Here is a 20,864-nt window from a genome sequence, read left to right on the forward strand (position 1 = left end):
CCAGCCTGGCCAACAGCCTGGCCACCATGGGGAAACCCCATCTCTACTAAAAATCCAAAAAAAATTAGCTGGGTATGGTGGCAGGCACCTGTAATCAGCTATTCAAGAGGCCGAGGCAGGAGGATCACTTGAACCCAGGAGGTGGAGGTTGCAGTGAGCCAAAATTGCGCCACTGCTCTCTAGCCTGGGCAACAAGAACGAGACTTCATATCAAAAAAGAAAAAAAAAAAGAGAGAGAGAGAATTAACTTCCTCCTTCTTAGTAGTACAGTGGCATCTTGGGTAAGGGTACCAATATGTGTTTATTAGGAAAATAAATAAATAGACAAGAATCTTCTCTTCCCAAAAGACTCAAATTCGAGATTTTTACACATATTCAATAATTTCCCACATAGCACTTTATGTAGCATGGTTATTTCATGTTAATATCAAAAAAATACATCATAGAGACAATGATGTATTTACAGGCACATTTACAAAAAAATGTCCTACCTATTTCAGTTCTGCTGACTCCAATTCCATTATAAATTCTCAAGTAATTAAAGTGACAAGAATCAGAATCTTCAATGTCAAAGTCACCAAATTTGATGCGAACTCTCTCTCCCATCTTTACACGGATCTCCCATTCACAAACAGTGCTGTTGGGATAGGTCTGTGGGTAGTTTATGGATGTAAGGGTTCCACTCTCAGGGCCTAGTACAGTGTGTCCACATCCATCACCTTTAAAAAAAAAAAGTGAAAAGAATGATAAATTATTCTCACATATTTTACTTCCTCTATAATGATTTTTTGTGAAGATTTAAAAATACGTATGACATCAAACATTTTATACCACCCATACTTTCTATTTAATTTTTTTAACGGACAAATAATTGTACATACTCATGGGGTTCATAGTGATGTTCTGATACATACAATGTATAGTGATCAGATCAAGGCAATTAGCAAATGCATCATCTCAAACATTTATCATTTGTGTCACCTGAAACTACCTGAAACTACATAATTTTGTTAACTATAGCCATCCTGCAGTGGTAGATTCCTCCTATCTAGCTGTAACTTTGTATCCTTTAACAAATCACAAGACTTAACATTGTTCTTAGTATATCTATTCACAGGAGCCAAGAGAAGCCAAGTTAGGTCAAAATAATCAATGGTTACCTATATAATTTATAAGTTCAAGGAGATTTCAATTCTGAACAAATAAAAGTAAATATAAATTAGTTATTAAATATACATATACATATTATAATAAATCCAATCTTCAAAAGAAGACCAACTTAAGAGTAATTGTTCAAAAAGTGAATGTAAAATATAAAAATATGTGATCAGTTTCATCGATTTACAAATCATGAACTAAAATATCTGTGAGAAGCTGAATGATAATCTCTTTTTCTTTACTTGTAAAAAACTATACAAGTTCTGGGGTACACGTGCACAATGTGCAGGTTACATAGGTATACATGTGCCATATTGGTTTGCTGCGCCCATCAATCCATCATCTACATTAGGTATTTCTCCTAAGACTATCCCTTCCTCAGCCCCCCATCCCGACAGGCCCCAGTGTGTGATGTTCCCCTCCCTGTGTCCATGTGTTCTCATTGTTCAACTCCCACTTATGCGTGAGAACATGCAGTGTTTGGTTTTCTGTCCTTGTGACAGTTTGCTGAGAATGATGGTTTCCAGCTTCATCCATGTCCCTGCAAAGGACATGAACTCATCCTTTTATTTGGCTGCACAGTATTCCATGGTGTGTATGTGCCACGTTTTCCTTATCCAGTCTATTACTGATGAACACTTGGGTTAGTTCCAAGTCTTTGCTATTGTGAATAGTGCTGCAATAAACATACATGTGCATATTTCTTTCTAGTAGCATGATTCATTATCCTTTGGGTATATGCCCAGTAATGGGATTGGAGGGTCAAATGATATTTCTAGTTCTAGATCCTTGAGGAATTGCCACACTGTCTTCCACAATGGTTGAACTAATTTACACTCCCACCAATAGTGTAATAGCATTCCTATTTCTCCACATCCTCTCCAGCATCTGTTTCCTGACTTTTCAGTGATCACCATTCTAACTGGCATAAGATGGTATCTCATTATGGTTTTGATTTGCATTTCTCTAATGACCAGTGATGATGAGCATTTCTTTCACATGCCTGTTGGCTGCATAAATGTGAGAAGCTGAATAACTTCTAAAAAACACTATGTACTAAAGATTATGCAGATTACTGACTGGATAACAGACTACAAGGCACTCTTTCTTGAAATTATTAAAGCAATATATAACGAAGTTTAATTCTATATTTACTGAAATTTAACCTTTTAGTAGTCCCTCTCACACACCTTATTTTTTTCCCTACAGATTAAGGAGAAGTAAAATTAAGGATTAGAAAAAAATGACCTTTATATCTTGGCAGCAGCATTATTTGCTCCAGAAATTTATTCAGCAGCTAAATACAGAAACTTAGATAACAACATGTTTGTAAAAATGAAATATTTGCATTCTTTATCATAAAGTTTGTGCTTTGTTTTCCCTGAGTACCCAGAAGAAAAAATTAATGCTCATTTAGGAGTTTCAGCAGCTGCTCTGATTGTACTGTTCAGCATTCCGTAACAATGAGATTCAAATAAATCTCTTTCTAGTAGGAGGATGAATATATCCTTTTAAAATAATAGCATTTTGTCCTTCAAAAGAGTTATTTATAATCACCTTTTGGAATAGTAGAACACTTACACAAGAACTATGTTAAAAGTGACACTGCTGAGTTCCCAACTCAATACGGACACAGAGGGCTGTAACAGAACTTTCTACTATGTTGATTATTTTTAAGAACAATGCAGTGCTAATATTTGCTAGAAAAGACAAAAGCTTTTAAAAGCCTATGAATAAAAACTTCATATAGTATTTAGTAAGTAGTGGATGCTAAATAAATGTTTATTAACTGAATAAGGAAACTGTACATTAATCTATGAAAAAGTAATTTCAAACTAGTCTCAAAACTAACTTTAATGATGGAACAACTTTGTACCTAAATTCTTATGACAATACTTAAAAATCATATCCTTGGCTGATAAAGAAATTTTATTGTTGAATCCATATTAGTATTGCTCCTTAGTCTACTTTTAAAGGTCAGTACTAGAAACCTGGCTTTCGAAACAATTATCTCTCACACAAAGCTTAGTTTTTAATCAACATTAAATTTTAGCTATCTTCTATACTTGCTTTCATTTCACACACAAGAACTAGGCTTAGCAACTCAGTAATACAAAAATATATAAGTGCAGAATGTAACAAACATGTGGATTTTTGTGCAATATATCCACTGGTCTCTTGCAAATATAAAATGTAGGATGTTATACAGTCCACAAAAAAACAAAACAAAACAAAAAAAACCCCAACACAAATTTCCCCTGAAACTGGCATGAAAATACCTCGAATATCTCTGCTGGATATCAGCTAAATTAAAAACATAGGGATATAAAAAAAATCTACTGTGAAAATAAATGAATTGTAAGATAAATTACTCTTAAACAATCATTAACATTTTTCCTCAGAGGAAAACACTACCACCCTAAGACAGAGTTTCTAACATTATAAAACTAGTCTGAAATGTCCTTACTACTGAAAAGATGAAAACACTCTTCCTGTAGGTGGTTCAATCTTCAAAAAATAACCACCGAATAAACGAAATAACTCCAAATATAAACGTATGGTTTTTAGTAAATAGAAACAAAGGCAGCTTTTTAGGTGATTGAAAGTGTAGATGAATTTCAGAAACGCAGGAATTTTCTATTAACAGCTGAATCTACGACTTTGTAGTGGCAGACTGTCACACTTAAGGCATTCCCCGTAGGCTATTATTCAACTCAAGGTTGTCATTTAAAAATGATTTTTACAAAGAGTACAAGCAGAGTGTTAGGAGTAATTTTTAGATGTCTTATACTCATGTTTGATTCTAAATACACAAAACATTTATTGCCCTTTCCAACATGAAGGATAATTTCTACAAAAGTTAACAAAAGAAATACTAACTGATGAAAAACAAGACTTTTGCATGCATGCTGATGAAGGCAATAATTACAGAGTTGTCTTTTTTCATCACTTTGTGTAGGGGGAGGGCAGGAACAGTCCACACGTAACGTGCCAAGAATGTTCTAAACTATGTGATGGAGTTGCGAGCTCCCTCCTCTTGCAAGCAAGATGATATGCACCAGAAACTAAAGTTAACAACAGGTCTCCAATCTTCAGCAACGAACACATTTGAATGTTTTGTATCTCAAAAAATATTTGACAAGTTTAACCTGACTGGATAAACAGCTTAACTAAGCACCTACTGCTATGAAGCATATGTTCAGAATATTCTAGTCTGAAAGGGAAGGCTAGGCATACACATATGTTTTTTGTTTATTCCAAAAGAAATACCTTTTACATTGTGACCCTATACATTCTTGCATGCACGCACATGAGCCACTAAAGTATTTCATGACCCCCTAATGTGTCCCCAACTGCAATCTGAAAAACACTGTGCTAGGCATGCAAAGGTCTTAACATTGAATTTGCAAATCAAGGAAAGACCTCGTTCTCATTTTCACCCCTAAATTAGAAATGTGTTTCCAGTTTATTTTTACAGTTCTTAAAAGTAAAGCTTATTCCACCAAGATACTTAAAATACGACAAAATATTTAAAAGTAGAACTAAAATTGGGAAAACATTCTTGATCAACCAATTCTGTAATACACTTAGAGCAGTGATTCTCAAAAGGTGGGTTGCAGGGCAGAGGGGAAGAGGACCCCCACAGGAGCAATTTTACCTCCTATTTGGCAGTGTCTTGAGACAATTTTGGTTGTCACAACTGGAGGGGGAGGGGTGTTATTGGCATCTAGTAGGTAGAGGCCAGAAAAGCTGCTAAAACATCTTATCATGCACAGGAGAGTCCCTCAGAACAAAGAATGATCACCCTGAATAGCGAATAGTGCTGAGGTTAAGTGCTGACTTAGAGTCAAAGCTAGAAAATCTCAGAAAAAAGATCTGGTTTAGTTCTTGGCTGGGTTCCATTTGGCCCAAAGGGTAATGCTGTTCTCTTCACTAAGAGACTGGTTTTCCCCCAAAGATCAGCAGTTATACTAAAGAGTTTTATGTTCCGACTTTCCAATTTTTAAAAAAGTAAACGGAATGTTTTATTTTTCTTTACATTAAAGAAAAAGATTATTTTTATTAGTCTATAGGCCTCAAATGATATTTTTTTCTGGGTCGGAGCTCTTAACATTAGGAGGAAAGGGAGCTAACAGTAATCATCCCTGACTGCTATTAATTCTGAGTTGCTTTGTACACTAGGAAGAAAAATGATCTGTGACTAGGCTACACCACCTACTATTACTCCTTCTCACAAGGCAGAATTGACAAAAAGAGTATAACTACTACTGGAAAAAACAATGTTCAAAGCACCAATCCATATATTCTCACCAACTCCAACTTCACTAACTTTCTCCTTCTCCAAACTCCATCAGCACTATCACTGACAGGTTCTTTCCCCTCTTCCTCCCTGACATCGTCTCCACCAGACTATAACTCATCAAAAAGGGTAGAAGCCTATTAACCTAATTTTTGAATTTTAATTTTATTCCAGCTAAGAAAAAACACTGGAATTTGATCTTACTGCTTCTTTGTTTGGCTGCACATTTATTTAGGGAATTACTCATAGAACATGTGTTCACTTCCTCTGAAGAGTGTAAGGTCAGATGTGTTAAGCCAGATACAAATTTTGATATTATTCCAGGAAAAAAAAACTAATTTTTTTTTTTAGCTACTTATCCCTAGAAAAAATAGGAAGAAAATTCAACATATTTAAATGACAATGAATTATTGCAACAAAGAATGCATGCTTTTTAAGGCTACTCTAATTAAACTCCAAATCAAGTGTGTTTTTTGTTTAAGTATATGCTTGTGATACTGATTCCATATGACTTTCCAGCCCCCTCCAGATTTTAGCCATATCACTACTGATAAATTGTATTAATTACGTTCTTTTATATATATATAAAAAACTGAATTTTAATAATATGAACATTGTGATTTCCAAAATTATTTCCTTTAACAGCAAATACAAAAGCAAGATATGCTTGCACAAATATGCCAAAAATGGAGAGCAAAGGTTTAAACTTTTCCAGTGAGTTTTCAAGGTCTTTCTTTTGGTGAACTGGTGAGTCTGACTATACTAGCTCTAAATAGGTGTCACTTTGGTCACGTAATACATCTGTGAGATCTTAAAATGAGAAAGCATGGAGCTTTTACGGAACATAAAAGTGTTAAGAGCAAGTTGCAACTGTTAACTAATACATCTGATTTCATTCGGTTACAATAAAGTTTTTAATATATTATTTGGTACTGTGAATTTTTAGACCAGAAGCACCATATCAACCTTGTAATTGTGAGGTTTGTTAAGGTGCATCACTATAAATCTCAGATAATTCAAATACTACTCTAATTTCACTTTTTTGACCTCTTTAACCCTGGTAATTTTCTTGCTCTGAAGTTCTGTCTGAAACTACAGCGACTCCAGTTGTCTTTAGTGTTCACAAGATATATCTTTCTCCATCCCTACAGTTTTAAAATTGTGGTAAAATATATATAACATAAACTTAGTATTTTAAATACATTTCACTTTTTAAAGCAGTTTTAGGTTCATAATAAAACTGAATAGAAAGAACAGATATTTGTCATATATCCGTTGCCCCTACACTTGCACAGCCTCCTTCATTATTAACATTCCTGACTAAACTGATACATTTGTTACAATTGATGAACCTACACTGACAAATCGTTATCACCCTGAGTCCACAGTTCATGTTAGGGTTCACTCCCCGTGTACATTCTACAGGTCTGGACAAATATGTGACATGTACCCACCACTATAGTATCATACAGAGTAGTTTCACTGCCCTAAAAATCCCATGTTCCACCTGCTCATCTCTACCTCCCTCAAAACCCTGGTAACCACCGATCTTTTCAGGGTCTCCCTAGTTTTGCCTTTTCCAGAGCATCTTACAGTTGGAATCATATAGTTTGTAGCCTTTTCGGATTGGCTGCTTTCACTTAGTAGAATGTATTTAAGTTTCCTCCATGGTTTTTTGTGGCTTGATAAATCATTTATTTAATTTTTAAAATACTGCATAAGATGCACATGCATTGAGAGTCCAAAGAGGGTCATTGTGACATTTTTTTTTAAAAGACATGGCCCCCAGCTTTATTCTTTTTTAAGCTCAAACTCATCTCTGCATGTGTGATAATCTACAAAACTGAATAACATGAAGGAATGTGAGCTATATATAAATCCTCTTCAACTCCACCATGCACACACTCTACCTAGAATGCAATGGTTAAACACACTGGAGTCATGCAATGAATTAAAATGTCCTATCTACCACTCACTATGACCTTGAAAAGGTTACTTATTGGTGCTATATCAAAGTTTTGCCAGGGGTAAAATGGGAATATTAACAATTTGAGCTACCAAGGTTAAGATTTAAACGACATACGATATGAAAACAACCGGTGTCAAGGTCCTAAGCCATAACAATGTGCTCAATAAATATCTGTGAGTACTATTATCATAAAAGACCAGAACAGCTTTTGCCCATTGTTTATTGACCCAGTACACTTGGCTACAATCTAGCTAAAGTTAAGAGAACAATGGCACATTATTTCAGGAAATTTAAATGTATAGCAGCTTTAAAGCTTCTAGTGTCTTGTAGAAAGTATAAATTTATGAGAAAGTATTGCTTACTAATCTCCCCAATGACCTCTACTGCAGTTCAGTAACTCACCCTCAGGATCACAACCTGGACTTTATTTTTGCCATTACTGGAAACTACTCCCAACTCTGAAATCTTAAAAACTTTAACATCTCACTCTTCTGGTTATAGTCTCCTGACCTCTCAGCTCTCTTACACCCACTGCATACTTTGTGTGAACTGGATTTCTCTCTTTTCTCTCCATCTATCAAGCTGATTCTGTCCTCATTTCTTTCTCTACCTAGTCTGAGCCTCATGTCCAATATATTAACTACACTCTTTCTGGTACCTTTGCTTCCTAGCCACTGTATTCTTCTTGAGCATCTATCTGCCTGGCAAAAGCTCCACCCTAGGTTGAGCGCTATAGAAAGAGAAAAAACTCACAAAATCCAGGGGATGAATGTCATTAGATAGTAATGGGTTCCAGCCTCAGATGGGCACTAAAAGTCTCTCAGTTTTCTCTTATTTGGTGGTACTCAAAGTCAAGTCAATGTTAGAATCATTTACAGGCTAATTAAAGGTTCTCAGGCTCCTATTTCCACCTCCATGGATTCTAACAAGTACATCAGAAAGATGACCTGAAACTTGGAAACAGGGTAAAAAAAAAAAAAGTGTGCAGCACATCCTTTAAATGTCATAAAAAGCAAAAGCCACTCAAAGTTACAGGGCAAAATAATTACCACCTGCTACTTAATGCTGATTAAAGGCTGCAGTCTTGGTTACGTGTTAACTTACAGATTGCTGTTTGGTAAAGATGAATATAATTTCTGTATAGTTGAAAAAAAATAACCTAAAAGTTTAAGGCCTTGTTGGCCATTAATCAGTTTTGACCATCTAATGCAGCAATCATATCCTAACATTGCCTATCAACACCTAGCTTCTCAAATACTCTGTGGACAGTTTTAACATTTTACTGATTCCCTCACTAATGAATGAGTTGAACAAAATATTTGGTGTGTTCATCTTACATTTGCATGAAATGGATTTTGCCTTTCTTTTTGCAAATTATAACCTGTAACTGTAGCTCTTCGGTGGGGCCTTGGATCTGCAGTTTTACAAACTTTAAAACACTAAGGGTAACAACTAAAAATTCAAAAAACCTCCTTCCACGTGGTGTCCCCTCATCACCCCACATCTACCATCGTTTTTCTCACTTTTTCCTTCTTGTACATAGATTTCTTTAGTTGCCTATGCTTGATGTCTTCTCTGCCTCCTTTTCTAATGTCAGTGCACTGCAATTCACGTTCAAGACTGTTGCGGGTTGAATTGTGTTCAAGTCCTAATTTTTGGTACCTGCAAACGTGACCTTATCTGGAAACTGGATTTTGCAAATGTAATCAAGTTAAAATGAGGTCATTCTGGATTTAGGGTAGGCCCTAATCCAACAACTGGTGTTTTCTAAGAGGGGGAAACTTTAGACACAGATGCAGGGAGAACCACATGTAACCACAGAGGCAGAGACTCGAGTGATGCATTACAAGCCAAAGAACACTAAGGGTTGCAATCACCAAAAAGCTAGAAAGAGATAAGGAAGGATCCTACCCTAGAGTCTTAGGAAAGAGAATGGCCCTCTGCACCCCCTAATGTCAGAATTCTAGCCTCCCTAACTGTGAGACAGTAAGTTTAAGTCATCTAAGTTTGTGGTACTTTGTTACAGCTGCCCTAGGAAACACACAGATCCACATATCCAGTGAAACTCTTCACTAAAGCAGTCAGTTTCTGAGCTGCCAAAAGCCAACAGAGAATTTTCCATCCTTATCTTTTGTCACCTTCTACAGCATCTGGGATTGCTGGCACTTCCTTCTCTCGCTTCCTTCTCCCTTCCTTCACATCTCCCCTCCCTCCTTCTTAAATCTCTCCTCCCATGTCTGAGTTCCTTTAACCCTCCAACTGCATCTGGGAGACACCTTAACTGTATATACCTTGTTACTACAGGCTGTTGATGTTGCTGTTCTTCAGAGTTCTTTCCCCACTCCGTATTCTACGTGGGCAATCTCACCTACTCCTTGACTTCAGTTACCACAAAATGGAGAAAGCTCCAAAGTCTTCAATCTTATCTATATACATATTAAGCACTTTTGCTCAGAAGAATTTGAAACTCCACATGTCCTACGCATTCAATGAACGACCTCCACACGCCTGGCAGTGTGCTATTAGGTATTAGGAACAACAGTAAAAATGTCAGGTAAGGCCCCTGTCCTTACAGAGTTTACAATATAGGGAGTAAGACACAGAGAGACATTCCAGGGATGATGAAGTCTAAAGGGAAGTAATGAGTGCTTCAGTGTGTGCGTGTGTATGTGTGTGTGTGTGCGTGTGTGCCAGAGAGAGAGAGGGAGAGGGAGAAGGAAGGAGAGGGAGAGGGAGATGGAAGGAGACATGGAGAGGGAGGGAGAGGGAGGGAGAGAGAGGAATAGCAGTTACCTAGGCAGAAATCCTGGTGAATGAGAGAAGTGGAAAGCAGGAAGAGGAAGAAGATTCCAGAAGGAAAAATCTCAACATTAAACTGACTCTTGGCTCTCTCAAATTTAACTAGTCATTATATTTTATACTTCTCTCTCCTTAGCAGTTCTAAATTTAGTCCCTCTGAACAAGTGCAGGCCCTTGCAAAGTTCTTTAACAGGTTTCCCACTTTCTATCATTCCTCCCTCTAATCCACTGTCCACACACCAGTCAGAGTTTCTTAAACACTATCTGGGTCACGTAGGTCCCTTATTTTGAAATCCTTTAACTGTTTTCCACTGATGATATGACAAAGTTCAAACACTTCGGCCAGGATACAAAGTCTATCATAATCTGGCCCGATTCCCTTTCTGGTCTCATCTGTTCATTTTTCCCACAACCTCTTTGTTCCACAGTCCTGAACTATAGGTGACTCCCCACATGCTGCATGCTCTCACCTCTGTGCCACCGCACTTGACATTGCACTCTGCCAAGAATAATGTCCCTCGTCCTTTCACCCACCTAGCAAATACCTACTCAATGTTATTTTCTTTGTGAAACCTTTCTGAAGCTCCTGGTGTTTCTCCCTATTTCCATAATAATGATATCTTTCTGTACTTAATATGCTTAATTATGTAAATTTATGTCAGTTTACCATACCAAGCTGTAAAATTTGGTTAGAAAGGCAATGCATTCTATTCACCTTTATAAGCATATACACAGAAATAAAACATACAACGCTCCTAGCATATGCTGTTGAATGAGAAATAACCCTAAACTAATGTTATGGTAGACAACTAACACATTAGAAAGTACATAGGCTTTGGAGTCCAACAGACTGAGAGTCAAATTCTAGACATGCCAGTTTTCAAGATCCTGGACACTTAACCTCCATAAGCTTACATACCCTAACCAGTACACTGGTGAGGACGAGACTACCTCACAGATGAGGATACCACCACCCATCTCCCAAGATAAATGTAAAGGTTCAATAAGAACTTCTTCAAAATACAGTGGACTTTCTATAAATGTAACACTTTCTCCTAGAAGAGGATGCCTCTGTTTATCTAGTACCCCGCCTTATCCTTCTCTGGGACGTGCTCCGCAGTTTCCCAACAGTTTTAATATGACCTCATGCCCCCTGGTTATTTGACTGGTCCAAGGGTGGGTACTGAATCACACTGGGCCAACGTGAGGCCAACTCACCCTTTCCTCCAATTACTGGACCTTGTACAATAGGGAAAATACGGAATCTCTCCGTGTTAAAACTGCAAGCCTTCGGGATTGCCGGCAGCCATGATTCCTCCCACAAAGAGAAAGCCAGACTGAAGCAAGAGAGAAGAATTAAGCTGAGTCCTCGGTTCCTGAAGTCTAGCTGCATTCCTGCTTTCCCCTTGGCTTAGGTAGGTTCAGCTTTAACAAAACTCTGTAAGTTACTTCACAATCCTCCCAATACTTTCTCCTTCTACCTTAATCAGATACAGATTTCTGTTCTCTATACCCTCAAAAGTCCTAACTAAAACACTCTTCCTTCATGCAAGCAACAGAATATCCACCTCACATCCAGACCTATAAAGTTGGCTTTTAGGATGCCAAGAGTAGGCAGAAACAAAGGCATGTCAGGAGAGAAGAGATAAAATTATCTGAGATGGTGGGGATCAAAAAACATTGAAACACATCAATAGGCAGAAGGCTGAAAAGGCAGAGGAAAGGTCATAAAGGAGAGTACAAAACTCATATTAAGGTTTGGGTGGGCTGGAGCCCCTGAATGGACAAATCATTGTGAACAGTCATGCCTTTCTGTCACATTCCTCTACTGCATGCTCTGACTCCTCTCACTGAGCTAGGGGTGGAACAATAATTGGGGATAAGGGGAAGAGGGATGGAAAAGTGAGTCTTAGTGGAAAGGAAACATTTAAAAATGGAAATTTTAACTGCAGAGTAAACTGAAGCAAAATTTTCTTTCACATATTGATTCATTCATTGAACAAAAATTTACTTGCTACCCAGATTCAATCCCAGCCCTCGTTACAGTCTAAAAAGAAAGATGAGTTACATATTTTAAAACATTTAGAGTGGTAACTGGATGTCAAATTCAACAAGGCTATTATTTAAATCCAGGTATGTCCAAGTCCAAAGCCTCCAGATTTTCAAAGACCACTGTAGTAAGAAAAAAAAAACAACAACTAAAACTAATAATAAAGATAGACAAAGCTGCTTGGTTTTCAAACTAAAACAAAAACCAAAACAAACAAACAAAAATCTGACAGTTTAAATGACAGTTTCAGTAAAGCAGAAACAAAACCTTTGCTTTTTTATTAAAAAATAAATTTTTTTATTTTTTAATTTTTAATAAAAAATTTACTTTATTTAAAAAATAAATTAATAATGTAACAAATATCTGCTGTATGCCAGTCACTAAGAAAATATACAGCACAGATGTAGTCTACCGTTTAGAAAGTTTGTCCCTGAAAAAAGCAGAGATATAAGGTACCATAAACAATCGAAAAAAGAGATATGTAAAAGCCAGTGGCATTTTGAGCATGTTTCCAGATATAAAGTGAAAGTGCCATAAAAGTGTAAAGCATACCAAAACAAAACTCACATTCCGCAACGAAGCAGTGCTCTGATAAAGAGGAAGAGGACAAGGTTTCAGGCAGGAGGGAGTCATACTGTGCAAGGATTAGAAGCAGGGCAGGAGTTCGGCCGTACAAATCAGCTGTACAAAGTGAGGAAGTCTGTAATCCCCACTTTCGACTTGATTAGCCAGTCCTAATTTGTGGCAGATCTAATCATGATGACCACATGACTTACTCTTGTAACTATGAGCTATCCAGAACCAGAGAAAGCAGACAGTGGGGATTATCACATGGGCCCAAGTTTGGGAACTGTCCAAGGCCAGAGAAAGAGCATTGCTGAGATGATGGATCTGGGGTGCCTGAGCTGGGAAGAGATAACCAAACCTGGTGACAGACAAGTGAACCAGGTGAAAGAGGAAGCACCTGAGGCTAATGTCAGGCCTAACATCGCAGCTATAAACTCCTCAGTCTGCCCCTCAATGGCATGTCCTCCACAATACGGTCCCCACCAATCTTTCCAGCTTCCATTTCTCATTACTTTTCTATTACACCAGATTAGTGAAGCTACCTGAATGCTCCCCAGGAATATCCACTGGCAAGAAAAAGGGGACAGGCCAACCACTAGAACAAAAACTAGGGGAACTTTTATAATATTGGAGATGCCTATTGAAGTCAGAAGCTGAAAAAGCGTGCAAAGGAGAAAGTTTGCCCAAATTGCTGGCACTGATTTAAGCTGTCACCGCTCTAAAGGATGACCCATCTGAGGGAAGCAGAGCTTTCTAAGAAGTTGCCATGTCTATTTTCAGAATTTCAGCTTGAAGGACTCCTCTCATAGTCAAGGGTGTGCAGCAAAGGGGTCTTCCTCCTGGGAAGAGGTGGGGCTGGGAAAGGCTGGGAAGACTGTTAGGCTTCCCAGGTAGCAAACAAGTAGTAAGGGTCAAGACATGGCTCTGTTCCTAGCTCTTGAACTGACCACTAATTATGGGGATTAGGCAAAAGACAACAGCATGAAGTGCATGCCGGTGCCCAGGGAGGAACCAAATAATGTGCTCAGGGTAGCAGATTAACTCTAGAAATGGGGTTAATTCACATAATTTAAATGATAGACACGATGATAAGTACTAGAAATAAGAAAATGAATAAAATTCTCTCCACTGGCAGGAATAAATACTTAGAATACAGTGTGGAATGTATTATCTGGAGATGAGTGTGTGGGGACTGTTAGAGAACTCTTCATAAAGGGAGGATACCCAAGAAGGGTTTTGAAGGCTGATCAAGAATTTACCGAGAAGACAAGAAAAATAAGGACATTTCAAGTAGAGGAAACTGCATATATAAAGAGGTTAGTATAGGGAACAAGGCAAAACGACATGAAATTGTATCTTAGAAGACCAAAATTAGCTCAGTCTCATATCTGAACTACACAGTGTGATAAGTGCTGGCATTAGATTGAGTCAGAGTGAAAGGGAGGGACCGGACTGTGAAAAAAATTACATACATAATATGCAAAGGAGTTTGGATGGTATCTTACAGATTATAAAGGGGCTGCTGGCAACACTAGGGAAGTCATTGACACAGCTCCAAGAGGAAAATGTCCCAGCATGTGGTACCATGACTGGCCCACAGGAATTAACCAACAAGTGTTTTTCCAATAACTGGGCAGACACAGGGCATGGGTTCAAGAAGCAAACAGTGGAGCAGGACCAGAATGAGTTTTGCTACTCATTCTAAAAAGGTGGACTTTCACACTCCCACTTCACTGACTCCCCATGTGCTAATCTTATGATCTTACTCTTCAAATATCTGCAGTTCCTTGTGGGCAAGAAACCTGCCAACCCTTCAAAGCTTACCAATCTAAAACCACTTTATCAGTGAGGCGTCTCTTACTTCTCCAGGAATGCTGAGCTCTTTCTGCCTTATATAACCTTCTTATAACCTTCCTTGATTATTATTATAGTAGGCATCTCCTGCTTCTCCAGGAGTGGTGAGGTCTCTCTGTCTTACATAATCTTCTGATAGAATTCCTTGGTTATTATTATATATATTCCAACCTGAAGATAATTACTTTCTCAAATAGACTGTAGGTTCTCTGAAGACAGTAACAATGTTTTACTCTTCTCTGAATGTCTCAGGACTGTACTGAGGTACGTGCACACTCTCTTGAGAGTTCACAGTTGGTACCCCTTCATACTGATAGTTCTGAATGAGAGTGCCAATATCTGAATAAAGAGTGCTAATATCTTCTCTTTGATCCCAGGCAATTCAGTTTTGAAGGCAAGGCTGCAAGCATCCTACTCAACAAAAGCCTTGCAGGGAATTCTGGGCCACTCTCCTTAAAAAGCAGTTGAGGGAACTTGCATCTTGGGATTCTCCCATAATTCAAGTAGCGAATCAAAGTTTTTCTTTCAACTACACACCCGTCAGGGTGCAGGTTGAGCTGGTAAGCGATGTTTTAGTAGCCCTTGGAAATCATCCAGTATCTCATCAGCTTCAGTGGGTATTGCACTGGCACTCATTGGATACTAGTTTATCTGAATATCTGTATTTTCTGTCCTCATAGGTTATACTAATTTAACTCAAATAATGAACTGAAAAATTAGCATGATATTTGTCTCTAAACAACATTTTGAACTGAAATACCTTCTCAGAGATTTTTCTCCAGAATGAAGAATTCAATTAAATACAATAACAGCTCTGAACAATACAGTAATTACTTCATAAATACTGAATGTCTTATAAGATTTTGCATTTTGAAATTTTTGTCTTACTGTATTCCGTAGGTATGCTTACATGTGCTAAATTAGCCTATAAATTAATTTTACATAAACACACTATTAAAATTACAACTACATAAGATTATGCAGGTATGTGAATAAATAATAGAAAGGAAAATTAAAAATTACAAGTTGATGGATTAGAAGATGGAACTGTGGATAATCATCTACGTTTTTAGTTGTGAGTGATAATCATTATCTATACAATATTTTAAAATAAACACAAAGTGCTACGGCCATAAGGTTGTTATAAAGAAAATTGAATCCAGAAGCCACATCAGAAAAATTGCCAAATTGTCTCAATTCATATTTCCACAATCACACTTAGCAAAATCACTATCTTTATGAAGCTTTTCCCAATCCTTCTACTGTTAGGTCATCATTCCATATCCTTCCAACTAATCAAGAACTGGAAGCAGAAACTGTCTACTTGTATGAATTCAATTAATGTCCAACATTACTACCTAAGTTTCACCTCCCAGTGTCACTTTGAGAAGTGTAGTCCTAAATTCAAATTCTACTCCTATGTAAATCTAGCCCTTTCTCACATACATGATCTGATTAAATTTTGGAAATTAATTCATTTGTCATTTTAATTCTAGTACTGGTATTTTACTTATGCCAATTCCACCATTTTAAGATATTTTTTCATGTTTGTCTTTAAAATGAAGTTCAGATGTTCAAATGGAATTATCAACTATCCCCAGGGAAAATAATGTGTTCTTTTGGTTTCTGACACTGAGAAATCTACCTATAATTTACCTGCAATCTTACAATCAATTTTTCATTTACAAGTTTCAAAAACGTGGTGTTTAAATCTGATCATTCACACGTGTGGAATGTGTGCTGTTTCTAATTTTCATTTTGTAAAACTAATTAGAAATATAGCAGAAAAGGATGCTTTGATTTATTTGCTTCTGAACAAAACTGCATAAGAGCCCTGATGTTTATCAAAGAAAAGGCAACGGAAATTTCTAAATTTACCTAATGTCAATGTGAAAAATAATTACTAATGTTTTATTTGCAGAGAGAAATAAGTTTTTATTTTCTGACAACTCACAAATATTGTTCAAAAATATTTCCCTGCATCACAAGCAAATAAAGGCATTCCTTGACAGAATATAAACTTTTTCACATATTGGTTCCAAATATGATCAGATAACTGAAACATCCTTTTTAAGAATGAACCTGATTTGTTTCACAGATTAAATTAGAAAAGAAAAACTAATATCTTCACAACATGTTACATATTAATAGGCCTAAACAAATCAGGCTTAATGGATCTTAAAAATTAATTCTCTGATATTTTACCATGTTCAAGTCACATTCTAACCGAGACAGTAGGCAAGCCTTCCAGGACACAAATAAGCTGAGCCCCTGAGATGAAGTAACCCAAATTCCTACAGTCATAATGGAAACCGGAGACCATCAACTTCCTATAAATTTAATACAGTAGTAAATATGCTACCAGCATAAGTTTCACCGATTTAAATTTTTTAGAGATGTACATTTTACAAAAAAAAAGTTTTCTATAAAAAAGATTTCGAAGACCAACTTCTTGATATCCAACTTAGAACTCTACACAAATACGAGCCGTATCTGAAACATCAACATAATAAACAGAGGTAAACAAACACAATATATTTATAAATCTATGACTGAAACAGGACTGGTTAGAAGACATCTGCTGTGAAAAGTCGGTAAGTTTTCAAACTAGTGATACATTTTATTCGGAGCCAAATAAAAAGAAAGGTCATTGTGAGAAGAAAATCTATTGAGGAATAGTTATGTATGACATTAATTGGAATGAAGGTAATATATTCTGCTATTCAAATGATGTCAGAAAGAAAAAAGACACTGAAGCACATTTCTACCTCAACATATATACTAGATGCATTTCTACCTTCAGTTGTTAAATGAAGAAAAAAAATCTATCAAAGAAACCTTTTTTGCAGTTTAGTTTTTATTCTGACTATATGCAAATTACAGAAAATGTAGAAAAATATAAAGAAATGTCCCCCAATTTTACCACCAAAAGACAACAACTGTCAACAGTTTATTTCCTTCCAGTCTTAAGACTTCTTATAGAGTAAAAACTCTATCTTGTAGCTGAACATTACTACTTGTACAAATCCCCATTATGAAAAATTCTAAAGGTGTTTTAAACAGACATCTTTTCAGGTTATGTGAGGGAGTATCAGTAGACCCAAAAGAACATCTGTTAGACAGGGAAGACTGGCTTAAAAGGAATTCCGCCACAGACTGCTTTAGGGTCCTTTGGGTAAAAAATTTAATTTTTAAAAATGAGGAAATTCAAATCTCAAATAATTCCTGAGTTTTCAGATGATGTATACCTAATTAACGCTTAATTTATCAATTTAGTAAGATCAAGATTAATGATAATCATTTATAGCTATTTTAAGCTTTTCTCTTTGCAAAATTCCTGCATACTATCATTTCATTTATATCAAGCTATGAGATAGGTACGCATTCTCATCTTAATGATGCAGAAAACTGAGGTACAAAGAGATTAAATATTAAATGATTTAGCGAAATTTACCCAAGCAATTTAGGAGAACAGAACTAAAAAGGAAATAAAGTCATATAATTATCAGAATCATTTCTATTTATGTCGATGTTTATATAAGATGACATTGTTAAATTGTTAAAGAGAAATGTATTTGTTAAAATGTTCTGGTAAAATAAACTAAACCTTAAAAAATGAATTAATGTTGCATGTCTGATTAGACTGGTTTTTTTTTTTTTTTGAGATGGAGTTTCGCTCTGTCACCAAGCTGGAGTGCAATGGCATTATCTCCGCTCACTGCAACCTCTGCCTCCCGGGTTCAAGCGATTCCCCTGCCTCAGCCTCCTGAGTAGCTGGGACTACAGGCGTGCACCACCACGCCCAGCTAGTTTTTTGTATTTTAGTAGGGACGGGGTTTCACCATGTTGGTCAGGATGGTCTCGATCTTCTGACCTCGTGATCCGCCCGCCTCAGCCTCCCAAAGTGCTGGGATTAGGCCGGTAGACTGGCCTTTTCTAAAAACAAGGCAATCCCTCATTTGGAAGGGAGACATGTAACTGATTCTATACTGTCCCAAGATTTTTTTAATAACATGATACAAACACTATCAGATCCAGAAACAAGCAAAACAGAGTACTCTGCCTATGGATTATGTCTTCCTGCATCAAGGTACCTTATATTCTTTGTGTCTCAATCTCCTTACGTTTGAACTGGGATAACAGTAACTATCTCAGCTGGCTGTAGTGAAGATTCAAGGAGTTAATAAACACAAACCACTTAGTCTAGTCGTGCCCGCCACAAAGTAAGCCCTAAGTGTTAGCCATATATAAGCCTGTTTTCCCCGCTACCAGGAGGGAAATACATCTCTAGAATGGAGAGAAGGATTTCATACTTCAATATATTAAATGCTGATGATGTTCAATTTAGAAGACGATCTAACGAAAACCTAAATGCTAAACATTTAATTTTGAGTTACTCTATACAGAAATGTGTCTCGATCTAAGGGGTCGGTACGCCAAATACATTTTTTCCTTATAGTTAGAGAGATTATATTTCCACATGCCTGTCAAGGTTCGGCATCTTCTCAATGACAGGCCATGATTCCATACTTTACTGAAAACCATGAAAGCAACATAAAGCTGGGCTTAAAGGTAGAGAACAATTTTCTTTTCAAAAAACTCTCTTCCTAGCAATAAGTAACAATCCAATCCTTATCCTTCCCACTGCAATAAAATGGAAAATGCAATGGAAAAATCTGTTCAAAAACTGATGCCAAACTGATTCAAAAAACTGTGCTACGCTACCGGAAAATAGTACTCAAGGGGAAACGAAATCATCCCGCATTCTCTTTCCATTATGATAATTATTTAATAAACAGTTTCGCTTGTTTCTGGAACAGGTTTTTCAAGGATTGTAGGTGGAAAAAAAAAAGTTTTGTCACTTTCTGGGAAGGCTTACCTTTTTAATGCGGAAAGCTTCACTTGGGCAAATTAGCATAGCGTTGGGTCAGACCCAGTGTTTGACCAAGGCAGTCTAGACCACCAGCCTCAATAACGGATTGTAAAGAACATGTTCTGAATCCAAGACTCAGAGATAAGCAGAAACTATTCCATTTGCTTCAGAACCCGAGCTCTTTCACAAAGATAATTACCACCACTTACCTTTAATAGGTTTAAGATGCTGTTTAATTAACCTGCCTTCCTACAGTGTCCATCCATCCGTGCAGCTTAACTTTAGGGGTCATTATCTCCAAAGGTTCTTTTTCCTCCCCAAAATTTTCCACAGAAGGATCTAATATCAACGAGGCTTTCATAGCAGGGTCTCACGTCCCCCTTTCAGAGAAATAAATGGCCTTGCCAAAAAGTAAAGCCGCGCCAACTTGGGGGACAGAGGGGCAAGAGCCTGCCTTTGCAACTCAACCCTGTGAGTACCCAGCCAGGTCTGGCCACGCACTAAAGCGCACCGCGCCTCCCTGCAGCGTCTGCAGATTCGTTCAGGGGCCAAGAGACCCGGCGCCCCGACGGGGGCTGCCCCGCCGCTCACTCCCCTGGGACCACTCACCTTGCTGGGCTCCAGCGTCGTCGAGCAGCAGGAGCAGGACAAGTAAGAGCAGGAGGAACAGAGGCATGGAGGAGGAGGAGGAGTTGGAGCAGGGAGGGAGGGAGCGGGAGAGGGGGAGCGCGGCCCAGGCGGGGGCGGCGGCCGCGGCCCGGACTTGGGGACACTGCGGGCAGCGCCTGGCTCTCACCACCGCCCGGCTCGCCATCGCGGCAGCCGGCAGTCCGCCTGCATAGTGCGGGCGCCCCGGGAGCCCCGCGCGCCTCGGGCCGCGGCACCCGACCAGGAGACGGCGGCAGCGGCGGGAGAACGAGAGGCAGCCCTCGCCTCACCCCGCGCCGGGACCCTTCCGCCCCTCACCCCGCTTTCACCTCCTCCTCCTTCGTCCCTTCCCTCCGCTCCCCGCGCCGAGACCCCAGGCCGGAGCGCAGGGGAGGGGAGGGAAGGAAGCGGAGCGCTCGAGCGGCGGAGGGCGGCCGCGGCGGAGCTGGGGGACGCGCCTCCCGCGCAGCGCTCCTCACCAGGATCCCCGCTCGCCGCGCTCGCCCGCGGCTCTGGCTAGCTGGCAGGCAGGCCCGCCACCCGCTCCTTCGCGCTCCCTCGCGCTCCCTCTCGCTCGCGCCGACCACGCCCCCTCGGCGCCGCGGCCAATCCTCGGCCAGCTCTGGTCCGTCTCCTTCCACGAAAC

General features: G+C 38.5%; 1 protein-coding gene across 2 annotated transcripts in view; it reads right to left on the reverse strand.

Annotated features, from left to right (window-relative positions):
- The window catches only part of DCBLD2 (discoidin, CUB and LCCL domain containing 2), a 91,443-nt gene extending 70,579 nt beyond the window's left edge, over nucleotides 1–20,864 (reverse strand). For both annotated transcript variants that reach the window (XM_025376221.1, XM_025376222.1), the window contains exons 1-2: nucleotides 20,180–20,864; nucleotides 492–719 (exon numbers count right to left, since the gene is read on the reverse strand). In XM_025376221.1, the coding sequence (XP_025232006.1) occupies nucleotides 492–719; nucleotides 20,180–20,384 (433 nt within the window). In that variant the 5' untranslated portion in view covers nucleotides 20,385–20,864. The remainder of the gene's footprint in view (nucleotides 1–491; nucleotides 720–20,179) is intronic.

This window comes from Theropithecus gelada, chromosome 2 (assembly GCF_003255815.1).
Source record: "Theropithecus gelada isolate Dixy chromosome 2, Tgel_1.0, whole genome shotgun sequence".
Lineage (NCBI taxonomy): Eukaryota > Metazoa > Chordata > Mammalia > Primates > Cercopithecidae > Theropithecus > Theropithecus gelada.